Below are 11,755 nucleotides of genomic sequence, written 5' to 3' on the forward strand. Positions count from 1 at the left end.
AAAATGGCCCGATGAGCTTATCCAAAGAAATCCTGATCGTAATCCATTTTGTAGATGGAGGCCAAGTGAACTATTGGAAAGTGCTAAAATTTTGGTGTGCCTCTTTATGACCAGGATAGACATAAAATTCAGTATTTTAATAGTCAATACCCTGTGAAACTAGGTTTTTTGAGAGAGTTGCTTTGTCGAGTTTCCTGTTAGCCGTGATTAAAATCACGGAAGATTACCCTATGAATGGTGAGTATGTCTATGAGGGTAAAATGGAAGTGAAAAAGGAGGTTATAGTAGACCAAAAAGGAGTGAATTCAACTGTTGAGGCAACACATGCAGTTGTACTTCTTGATATTTGTGATTATAATGGAGATACATATGTTGTTATCAGAACTCATATGGTGATTCGAGTGTGAGTATGTGCTCTGATAGTATTTCTTGATCGCCGGTTTGAAACGTGTTGGAGATACATTATGGAGAATCTATCCCCCCCCCCAATGCACCCTCCACCTGTTCTACAATCTATGTGCAAAGGAAACAATTTGCAATTGCTTTTAATAAGCTTTCTTCATTATTTCAAGAACTTGAAGTAGCTTATAAAGTGGTAAAGCAATCGTGGGATGAAGTGAGGAACCTTTATTGTAAAGGTCAGGTAGAAAAATCAAAGGAGACACTCAATGATGCTGTGAATTTGTTTAAAGTAGCTGCAAATATTGTGAAGGAGATACGTCCTTTGATTATAAAATATAGGGGTGTGGAAAGTGCTTCCAGTCTCGGTCTTCCCCAATTGAAAAAGATTGCTTCTGATGCTATCGAAAAGATTGCTCTTGTTGAGAAATTGCAGACAAATTGCCATTATCAGATAGAGCATTTCAATGCAAGGAAAAAACCGAGGAAATGATAGTAGATGAGATTTTTGCTATCACGAGGTTGTATATAATTAGTTAACATTATCTTTGTAGCAAGGTTTAAGTTTTAGTTTTGGTCGCACGTATTTTTAACGGCTATTTCACTAATGCCACTGAGTACTTAAAAAATTCACCAAATGCCATCGTGTTTTTCAAAATTCACCAAATGCCACTGAGGTTTAGTACAATATCATCAAATGTCATTTCCGTTAGTGGACCGTTAGTTGACCCCACCACTTGCACGTGTCACCTTCTGATTGGTCCGTTTTTTAAAAAAATTTAAAAATAACAAAAAGTAAAAAAAATAACAAAAAATTAAAAAAAAAACTGAACCTCAAACCCAGCCACCAGCCCAGCCGCCGGCAGTCCCGGAACCCCAGCCACCAGCCTCCACCACCCCGAAACCCCACCCCCCTTCTCTCTCGCCGCCATTTCTCCGCCGATGTCGGCCCCTCTCCCCTTCCCTTCTTCTTCCCAAACGCACAAAAACGCCATTGAAGCTCCGTTGAAGCTCACGCATGAAAGCTTGAGAAACATCATTTTTTCACCAATTTTTTTTAAACTTGTACCAAAATGTTCACAATTCAACATACAATCAATTAGAGCAAACAATTTTGTGAATTGCTTCACCAAACAAAAAATCCCAATTCAATTTGTTTAGGGTTCTTCACAAAAATTGGTGGTGATTGGAGTTGCTGCTGGTCGGCTTTTGAGATGCAGTGGTTGGTGTTGGCAGGTGCTGGTGGGAGTTGGTGTGGTAAGCTCGCTGCGTGGTTGTGAACTAACGGAGAGGGAGAGGAAGGGGGGTGGGGTTTCGGGGTGGTGGAGGAAGGGGGGTGAGGTTTCGCGGGTTACGGGGTCGCGACGGGATAGAGGAGGGGTCGCCGGCAGCCGGCGCACCTTCCGGTGCTAGCCCCGACGGCAGGGGGGTGGTGGTGGCTAGGGTTTTTGGGGTGGCAGGGGGCTCGACGACAGGGAGGAGGTGGTGGTTGGCCACCTCTGAGTTTCTTTTTTTTTTTGTTGTTGTTTTTTTTAAAAAAAATTGTATAGTTAGTTTTAATTTTTTTTTATTTTTCAAATATTTTTGGTTTTTTTTTAATTTTTGTTTAATTATTTTTTTTTAAAAAAACTGACCAATTAGAAGGTGACACGTGGCAAGTGGTGGAGTCAACTAACGGTCTACTAACGGACATTGACGGTCAACTAACGGAAATGACATTTGGTGATATTGTACTAAACCTCAGTGACATTTGGTGAATTTTGAAAAACACGATGACATTTGGTGAATTTTTTAAGTACTGAGTGACATTTGATGAAATAGCCGTATTTCTAATTATTGTATGAGTCTTTTCAAAGGCTTTTTGTATTACATTGTCATTAAAATTGGTAGTCCTTCCAAAAGCATATTTTATGAAAGAGGCCCCGGTACCTCAAATAAAGATACAATTTTTGTATCTCAAATGACATATTCATTATTTTGTGGCTATGAATTCGTGCTTAGTGATTATTTAATTGTTTTATACTTGCTGAGATGATGATTGTGTAACCAAAGTGACTCCGTTTGATGGAGTTAACTCTATAAACATTTAACATCGTTAATGTAACTTTTCTTGGATTTTTTTTTTTTTTCACAGCTCTCGGATCTTGTCTTTTTTTTTTCACACCCATCATTTTTTAATTGCAAAATTTACAAAGTCAATGAAGCTCGAAAATCTGTAGACACCGGTCTGTGAAGCTCTGTACTGTTGCATCTGGTAATGGATGTTGTAGACCTGAGAAAGTGAGAGCGGCCAATTGAGTCTCAGATCTGTGCTGGAACTTGTTATCAATGGAAGGTAAGCAAATGTTGTTTCAATGAACCTGGTTACTAATATTTGTCTGTTTAGTAGAGGCGCATTAATTTTTAAATTAGTAGTTGTAGCTTTACTACCAAGGTGTTAATTGTGTAATTAACAGTTAGTTGCTTGAGTATAGAGTCAACAAGATTTAATTTTGCAATATAATTGAATGTTAGAATTGAATTGCTGCTAGATTTACCAGATTAGGGACCTCTTTGTAATTCGAAATTTATTACTATTAAAATAATTACCAGTAAAAAGACTAATGAAGTGGCATTGGGGATAATAATTACCACTATAACTGCTAAGCTATAGTTGATTGGGTAATGATTATGATGCTTTGTTATATACGTTTGATTTTTTTAATGGTCGCTGTTACGATTCTATTCCTAAATTCAGTGTATTAGAGATTTTGTCCTGAATATATTTTCTGTGTTGTGTGGAATTTTTCTTATTTACACCATGTTTGTGGTTTATAAATGAAGCAGATAAAGAGGTGGAGTTGTTAGGGGTGATGGGCATCCTGAAATGCCATCTATAATCAGGGGCAGTGAGCATGTTGACATAGTTGATAGGAGTAGTGGAGTAAAATTGATTGGGAATGGTTTCAACAAGGTTGAGGGACTTGATGAATTTGTCTTTGAGGGTGTAGAAAACAATGAGTCAGAAATGTATAGTGAAAGTCAATATGTTTCTCTTATGAAGACAATTGAGACAATCGAAACTATTGTTGCTAGCAATAACATAACTGTTGTTACAACGGTAGAACCACCTCAAGTTGGTATGGTATTTAAAACCTGGCAAGATGTCGAATCCTATTATAAGGACTATGCTGAGCAGATTGGTTTTGGCGTTGCTAGGTGCAAGGAGTAAATTCAAAGGACAAGAAGAAGAGAATAGCCACGACTTGGAGGTGTGAGTGTTAGGGTAGACCTGATATAAGGGCAAGGAGAGAAGCTAAGAAAAGGGCTATGGCCATGGATGTTTCAGGTACAGGTGGAGTTGTAGATGGTGTAGTAGGCGAGGATGAGTTGGGGCGTGGCAAGAGACGTCCAAAAAATGTGAGTGCCCTGCCATGGTATATGCTAGTGTTAATGAAGAAGGAGAGTGAGTAGTGAGGGGGGGGGGGTGAAATTGAAACATGAGAGGCACAAGCCGTCCCCTAGTAACTCGAAGCTCGTTAAGGAGTATCGTATGAAGCATATGACCTCCACCGTTCGAAAGAAGTTGTTGAATTACTTTGACAAGGGTGTACCTGTTACACAAATACATAGTTGCTTGGGAACGGAGAGGGAAATGTCGTTGACTGTCAAGGATTTACAGCATGAGGTTTATAAGGCTAGAAGGTTAAAGATGGTCGGGGGTGATGCTGTGGCTATGATGGAATATTTTTGATAAGATGCAAGCAGGGAATGACAATTTTTTTCATGCTCCACGGCTTGATGTAGAAGGGCGGCTGAAGGATGTATTAGTCGTGCGGCGTACGATGACTTTGGTGATGTTGTTTGTTTTGATGCAACTTATTTAACCAATGATTACGAGCTCCCATTTGTTAATTTTGTTGGAGTTAACCACCACGGGCAAACAATTTTGCTTGGGTGTGCGTTGGAATCTCGTGAAGATTCAGATACGTTTTCTTAGATTTTCAAGTAGTGGTTGGCTAGCATGAATAATAGGGCTCCTGTAGCCATATTGACTGACCAAGCGGCTGCCATGAGGAAACTGCTAGCTGAGGTGATGCCTGGTACTAGGCATCGGTGGTGTATATGGCATATAACCAGGAAGTTTCCCGAATAACTTGGCAAGTGCTCAATGTAAGTTTGTTATGTTTTTGTACACTCTCACATATGATTGCAGCTGTCCCTTTACTTTTTTGCTTCTTTTTTTGGATGTTGTGTTTATAAGACCTGTTGATTCTGATCAAGTTTTGACTAAGTGTTGACTGTGTAGGATTTTTGGCTAAGGGAAGTTGTCCCTTGTTGATTTACTTGGTGTAACGAATCTTTTCCCACTGTATCCAAAATTCAAATTTAATCTACACTCTTTAAAAAGTGAGAAGATCAGCAGAACTGTTCCTTATGAACAGTAGGGCAGTGTGCGAACGGTTTTGTCCTTGTCTTGGGATGTTATTTGCGGTCTTGCCATTGGATCTTGAATTCCTTTGCTTTCTACCTCAGCGGTCAGTCCTACTTTTCCTGAATTCACTTGCCATCACTCATTCATTTCCGTTTTCTCTCTCATCCTACTCTCTTTCTCTTTCCTCCTCTGCTATTGTCCAGCCATTTTTCCACTTTTGCTTTTAAGATTTTTCGCTCTTCCATTGAAGGTCAATCTGAGTTTTCCATTGAAGCGTGTTCTGAGCTTCCTTTCTTCCATTATTGCTGAGGTAATTACTCGTACTGAATAAGTGTGAATTTTTACTAATGGAAATTCTGATTTAATAAATGGAAATTCTGATTTCACAATTCATAAACTCTATCAAATTTTTGTTATCTTTTTACTTTTGGTTGAGTTAATCTGATTTCTGATTATTTAGTTGATTTTTTATCTTACTTTTGGTTGAGTTATTCTGATCATTTATTAATTACGAGTTTGTTGAGTTCTCCTTCGGTCATTTACTTTTGGGGTTTTATTTAGTAAAGAATTTTATAATAATTAAGAAATTGTGTTGATTGTTCTATAGTCGTATCTTGTGCTGCAGTTCAGAAACTATGTTTGGATTCGGTTCTGATGATTGTAGTTTATGTTGCTTGCAGTTCAGCGTAGTGTTTCTGGTGAAGGTGTTGGTGAGTTCGATGTATCTGCATTCAAGGTATTTAGTTCATTCAGTATTTTTTTTGGTGAATAGTTCATTCAGTATTGATAGTGGTTATCATTGATTGATGGATTTTAAATTTAGTTTTGTATTGATTAACTTTTGGTGATTGGTAGCGGTTATGTTCGATTTTAGTGGTGATGGGTTGCAAATAGCAGGTGATTGGTATTTAGATGCAATCTATATAGATTTTGGTTATTTGAGGTAGCTTTTCTGTTTATTAATTTACTAATTAAGCTTTTTCATTTTGGTCGAATTCCAATGTATGGTTCCATTGTAGACTGTAGCTGCACACTTCAATTAACAAAGCAAGACCCTTATTGCTTTGTTGAACGTAATTTGCAATATCTGGTTGCATAGTTTGTGTTATTGCTGGAGTAACTGAGGTTTTAAAGAACAATTTCAGTAGGATTGGTTAAATTTTCTTATGTTTGGTCATAGTTGTATATGGCGATAATTTACTGGGTCTATAGTTCGTTTTTAGAATGCAAATTTAATATTTCTTTGAGAATATTTTTTGTTTTGGTTTTTAAGTCATATACTTAACTTTCTATCAATGTGATTTTGTAGGAATCTTATTAAAAAATCAAGCAGAACGTAGAATGAAACTGCAATTTTGCCGCCAGACAATTACAAATGGCATGAGATAAAGAATCTCAGACTCTTCCAGGTTAGCACTAAATCTTTACAGTCCATTCTTAAACTCTTCAACTGGTTTTTGAACCCTTTTACATTTGAATATACCTTTGCTTAACCGTCCCCTTTGAATCTGCAATTGGTCTTCTCCACACTAAGGGGCATCCTCCTCCTCGGTTCTTTTTATTTAACTGCTGGTTTTTGTTGCTTGTATTATAACAGGATATATATATAATCATTTAGATTAACTTTAATGATTAAATAAAAAAAAATCCATGTACTAAGGAAATGTACGATATCCCAAATGTCATGTGTGTTAGGGTGGTTAATAATATGTAACCTTGTAATGTTGTTGCATTTCTTATCAATAAGTGCTAAAGTGTGGACATATGTTTCTCAAATAACCTTTAAAAGAGAGAATAATGAGAAAAAACTCAACAACGCTATTTTGAAGGTCTAGGGGCTCTTTAACATCAGTTGCCTTAATTCCTGGATTGATTTATTATCATTACTTAATAACACTTAAACACATAGGAAAGTCCATTTTCAGAACTTACTTTTCTCATAACCAACTCTAGGTCAAATAGCCTCTGTAAAATTAATGGCAGTTATTTAGAATAAGGTGTTCTGATTAATGCTTGGATTGTGAGTATTGTTAGGCCCTTTTCTCGAGGCTCATGTAAGACGAGTCATAGTTATTAAACTTACTGCTTACATGTCTCTTAGGAGGACTGTACTGTATTTGCAGTTTCAGTAAGATTAAGACATTACCAAATACATTTTTGTTTAGTTTCCGAAAAAGTTTTGGTTTAAGAGCACTGCAGGAAGAAGTTAATCAAACTGATAACTATTGCAGATTGCTTATGAATATGCAAAAGAAAATGGGTTGCATTTCTGTGAAACTTTTGCTAAAACAGCACAGAAAGTCAATGAGCTCTTTTGTGAAATAGGTCACTTCTTCCTTTCCTATCCTTTTGAATCATTATTAAAATAACACAAAACTAGAATATATTCAATAGAAAATAAAAAGAGAACACACAAAGAATGACTGTCGTAGAGCTTATGAACAGTGAACGACCATTATGTAAGGTTAATCGAGGGGTAATTTCATCCCCCCCGCCCTTCTTTTATATATATATATATATATATTGCTAATTTTTGTTTTATATTTTTAGTTTGTTACTTTGAATAATTTGGGTGATGAATTTTGTTACTGAGTTTGCAATCACTGATTTGAATGTTGCATAGGTTTTGATTCCTATTCTGAAACCAACTAGATACACTGGTGCTGATCCTTATAAAATGTAAGGTTAGTCTCACCTTCAATGCTTTTTTTACTAGCTATTTATGTTTCTCGAGTTTTTTGGTTTGCTATTTCAGTTATTGAGCATTTGCTTTAGAAAGTGGGATTTTGGTGAGTTTGATTGGTGTTGTTTACGTGCAATTAAGCCCTTTTCTTTAAAGTAGCTGTAGAATTGGATTCTGAGCGAAATCGGGTAAATGAATGACTAATAAGGTTTTGGATGAGGCCAAATAAGTGAAGTGTATTCTAATTTAGCGCCAAGAAATTTAATAATCAGCTTCAGAGATTTAGTAAACGGCTTGGTTTGTAGGAAGGAAGCAGCAAGATGGCGAATACTTGATTGTGCAGGAAACCTGTACACACTTTTAAAAGTCAGAAGTTGGGATGGGTATCAAGCTCATAGATGAACTTCTGTGGTTCAGATGTTCCAAAATTGTTATTTGGTAATTTAGGGTTTCCAACTTAATTCGAAAAAAGGTCAGTATCAAGCTCATTGATGAACTAATAAGGCGACCATGTGGTGATTGCTTTGAACTTCCAGTAATAAAGGGTAAAAGAACGAGAGAGGATCTTAATCTTATAATGGAAAATGAGAATTAAAAATAAGAATGATGTCAATGTTATTAGATTGGACAAAAGCTTAAGGGGCATTGTTGCAAACCTTCCTAGCATAGTCAATCTCAATCTGATTCTTGGACCTTTATTTTTTTGGATTAATATTCTTGGATGATATGACTGTTTTAAGGTTTGCACTTCAACTCTTCAAGGTTAGGATGCTATTTCTATCTTGTTTTCATCGTTGGTTAACTCTGTTCTTTTTTGCCTACTATTTTATGTAGATGATATGGGATGAAATGGAACTCTATTATTTTTTGCCAACTATTTTATTTAGATGATATGGGATGAAACGAAACTCTGTTCTTTTTTGCCTACTATTTTATCTATTTTATTTAGATGGTATAGTATAGGATGAAATGGGCAAGCATGAAACAAATAGGGATAACTGAATAAGATGATAGTTGAGCTTGAACAAGAATGCATAGAAGTATACACGAGAAGAGTTGATGTGGCTAACCACTCTACAGCTCAGCTACAACTGGCTATATATTGATGATTTCGAGGCAGAACTTGCATCCATTTATTCTGCAATTGGAGAACTACCATTAAATAATAATTAATTTGTGAACTTGGTAGGGTTAGTAAACTTCACTCTTTTTAGAATGCTTGATCAGGTTTCTAATTTTATGATGCTTTGTGTGATTACTTCGACTTGTGATGTGTCTAAGATACATTTGTTTTCAAAACGGTTTGCATGCTAGTTTTGTCCATATAATTCTAAAGCAAATGTCACTTATAATTATCATAAACTTATTAATTAAACCTACTTGTTTATGTGGAATGAAAATCTGAAATATTGATTTAATTTACTCTGTCACAAAGTGTTGGCGTTAATCTGAATTTTGATCAAACCCTATGTGCTATATAACTTAATTTTGACAATCAGGTACACAGAATTCAAACCCAAATTGAAGGAGGTCATATGTGAGAGTTTTATGACTGATGAGTTTGAAACGCGTTGGTGTGCGCTAATGTCTCAGTACAAGCTTGAGAAAAATGAATGGCTTACTAGGCTGTTTAAAGAGAGACATATGTGGGTGCCGGCCTATATGAAGGAGTATTTTTGGTCCAGTATGAAGACTACGCAAAGGGTTGAGAGCATTAATAGCTTTTTTTGACGGGTTTCTTACTCGACATACAAAGCTGTTTGAATTCCCTCACAAGTATCGTAGGGCCATGGATAAGCGGATACGTGATGAAACCAATGCAGATGCTTACTGTTCAAAGTACTTGAGGAGGTTAGTGAGTGGTTTCAAGACGGAGAAGGTCTTTCAAAAGCTACGGACACAAAATTTCAAGAAGTCCAGACAGAATGTTCTTCGAGGATGATGTATGTGTATGATAGAGGTGAGCGAGTAATTTCTGACAATATAATTGAGTACACTCTTGAGGACCGAGTGTGGCTTGTTCCACCTGGTAAGAGTGAGGAGGTAATTACTGATCGGCATAGGTATTATTGTGTTACCTTCAACACCGAAACAACGGAAGTATGTTGTAATTGCAGGAAAATTGAAACACATGGTATTATGTGTAAACACACCATCAGTATATTAGATCGGAATTTTGTGCTTGATGTGCCTGAGAGATATATTGTAAGCCGGTGGCAAAAGGACATAATGCGCAAACATACAAGGGTGAAGGTAACTGCTGATGATCCATCCGAAGTTGTTCATGTGAAACGGTTCAATATGCTATTGAAAGTTGCTGAGCCATTGTGTGAAGAGGCGGCCATGGTGAATGATGAGACGGTACAAATGGTCATAGACTCAATTAATCAGTTGCGGTTGGATGTTGATAAGTGTAGGAAGACGAAGCTTGAGCAAACCATAGCTCTAAATTTCCCGAATGATTTTCAGGGATCTGCGAGTGCAGGGTTCAGTGGTACAACCTTGGCTGTTCAGAAACCAACTCATGTAGAAAATGTAAAGGAAATTGGTGCTACTGTTAAGGACCCGGTTCCACCGAAGAAGCCTCGAGGTAGGCCAAAAGGTTCAAGAAACAAAGGTTTAGCTGATATAGGTTACAAAAAACCAAAACAGCAGAAGGCTAAAATATGGCAGCAATCTTTATGTTTCTTACACTTATTGCGATATCTGTAATTTAGCTAGTGGTTGTTTGTCATTTAGTTGTTTTGCTGATAATGTAGGAACCAAATGATGCTGAAAACGAAGGAATGATGGTGCAGACTCACCTGTAGCCCCTGATGTGGCTGCTCCCGATATACTTCCAGTAAATATCCTGTTATGATTTTTCATTATACATGCCTTTCAATATTAACTTTGTAATACAAGTAGCTGCTGCATTTACTTTTTTGGAATCAAACTAATCAGGTTAAACGGAAGCAGGCACAATTGGTGGATTGCGACACTATTGGTCTGGGTGACAAAGTGACTTTTGATAATGAGTTACTAATGAGGAAAAGCATGGAATGGTGCACGGGTCCATCTGAATTCTGAAATGCTTTAGATGTGCTCTAGAAATGACTTAGGTGTTCTTGACCAGGTTAGGTGTACGTTTTAGGACATGCGTTTTTGGTGGATGTAGCTTAACCAAGTATTAGGCTATGTTTAAGCTTATATTCGGATCTCTACATAGTAACTCAATATTTGTGGTTAATTTGCCCTTAGTTATTTTAACTAAAAGCTTGTAATTTTTATGGATCACCATTAGTACTGGATTACAGATTTAAGTTTAAGCTTTAAGTTAATTTATATTACTAAATTATTTCAGTCAGATGATAAATTACCATATTACTTTGTGCAACTTTTATGTACTGTATTACAGGCTTACCATATTCAAAGAAAAAATGGCAAAAAATCAAAACACAATCAAAGTAATGAAAATCGACCAAAAGTGTCGGCTGATTAATTAATTAAAACAGTCGGCCAAAAGGCCGACTGACGAATTGAGAATCGTCAATAAACCCCGACCCCTTGGCCGGGTAAAGAAAAAAACGGCACGCAGGCCGTATAAATAGAAAAAATAAAGCATAGCTTAATTAAGCAGAAGGAGGGCGGTCAAGTTTAGCAAGCGTCTGAGGCAAGTCCTCACACTAGTAGAAAAAAAGAATTAGGCAACCCCCCTATGGCAATGGTTCATGAAAACCGTTGCCAAACTTGCTGTGAGCGCCATTTTTAAAAAAAAATAAATTTGGTTGAAATTTGGCAACGGTTAACCGTTGCCAATTTCTTTAAAAAAAAAACAAAAAGGGGTAGATTGGCAACGGTTAACCGTTGCCAACAACTTGCTATTTGGCAACGGTTAACCGTTGCCAATTGATAATATTTAAAAAAAAAAAAAAATTTAAAAGGGGTAGATTGGCAACGGGTAACCGTTGCCAATTAAAAAAAAAATTGCGGGTTTTTGAATACAAACAGCATACACGCACTGTGCTAATTAACGTTCTTCAATTCTTTCACCTCCAAAAACGCGCGCCTTCATTCTCCCCAAACCATTCCTCCATTGAATTGAAGCTTCCATTGAAGGGGTTTGTTCTTCTGCCTCCCTCAAGCACGCACTCCCCTGTTCTTCATCCTCACGTTTTTGCTTTTGCATTGCCTCCCTACACGCACGCACGCACTCAGCTCTTCTCTTCTGCCTCCCTCCATATATGCTTGCATTATTGAAGTATATGTTGCAGCTCCTC

The 11,755-nt window shown here is 37.0% G+C and overlaps 1 protein-coding gene across 3 annotated transcripts; it reads left to right on the plus strand.

Annotated features, from left to right (window-relative positions):
* The first annotated feature begins 4,701 nt into the window (after positions 1-4,701).
* On the plus strand, positions 4,702-10,842 carry LOC110714693 (protein FAR1-RELATED SEQUENCE 1-like). Of its 3 annotated transcripts, none has more exons than XR_002510145.1 (7): positions 4,702-5,123; positions 5,494-5,549; positions 6,123-6,222; positions 7,437-7,497; positions 8,996-10,086; positions 10,256-10,338; positions 10,440-10,842. XR_002510145.1 is itself a non-coding variant. In XM_021893221.1 (6 exons), exons 5-6 carry the CDS (start codon positions 9,435-9,437, stop codon positions 10,264-10,266), a joined length of 663 nt encoding a protein of 220 aa, XP_021748913.1. In that variant the 5' UTR covers positions 4,705-5,123; positions 5,494-5,549; positions 6,123-6,222; positions 7,437-7,497; positions 8,996-9,434; the 3' UTR covers positions 10,267-10,425. The 3 variants fall into 3 exon arrangements, 1 of the variants encoding a protein (XP_021748913.1); XR_002510146.1 differs by having other exon boundaries at positions 7,437-7,492; XM_021893221.1 differs by lacking the exon at positions 10,440-10,842 and having other exon boundaries at positions 4,705-5,123; positions 10,256-10,425.
* Positions 10,843-11,755: the final 913 nt, after the last annotated feature.

The sequence above is a fragment of the Chenopodium quinoa genome, unplaced genomic scaffold (assembly GCF_001683475.1).
Source record: "Chenopodium quinoa cultivar QQ74 unplaced genomic scaffold, ASM168347v1, whole genome shotgun sequence".
In the NCBI taxonomy this organism is placed as follows: domain Eukaryota; kingdom Viridiplantae; phylum Streptophyta; class Magnoliopsida; order Caryophyllales; family Amaranthaceae; genus Chenopodium; species Chenopodium quinoa.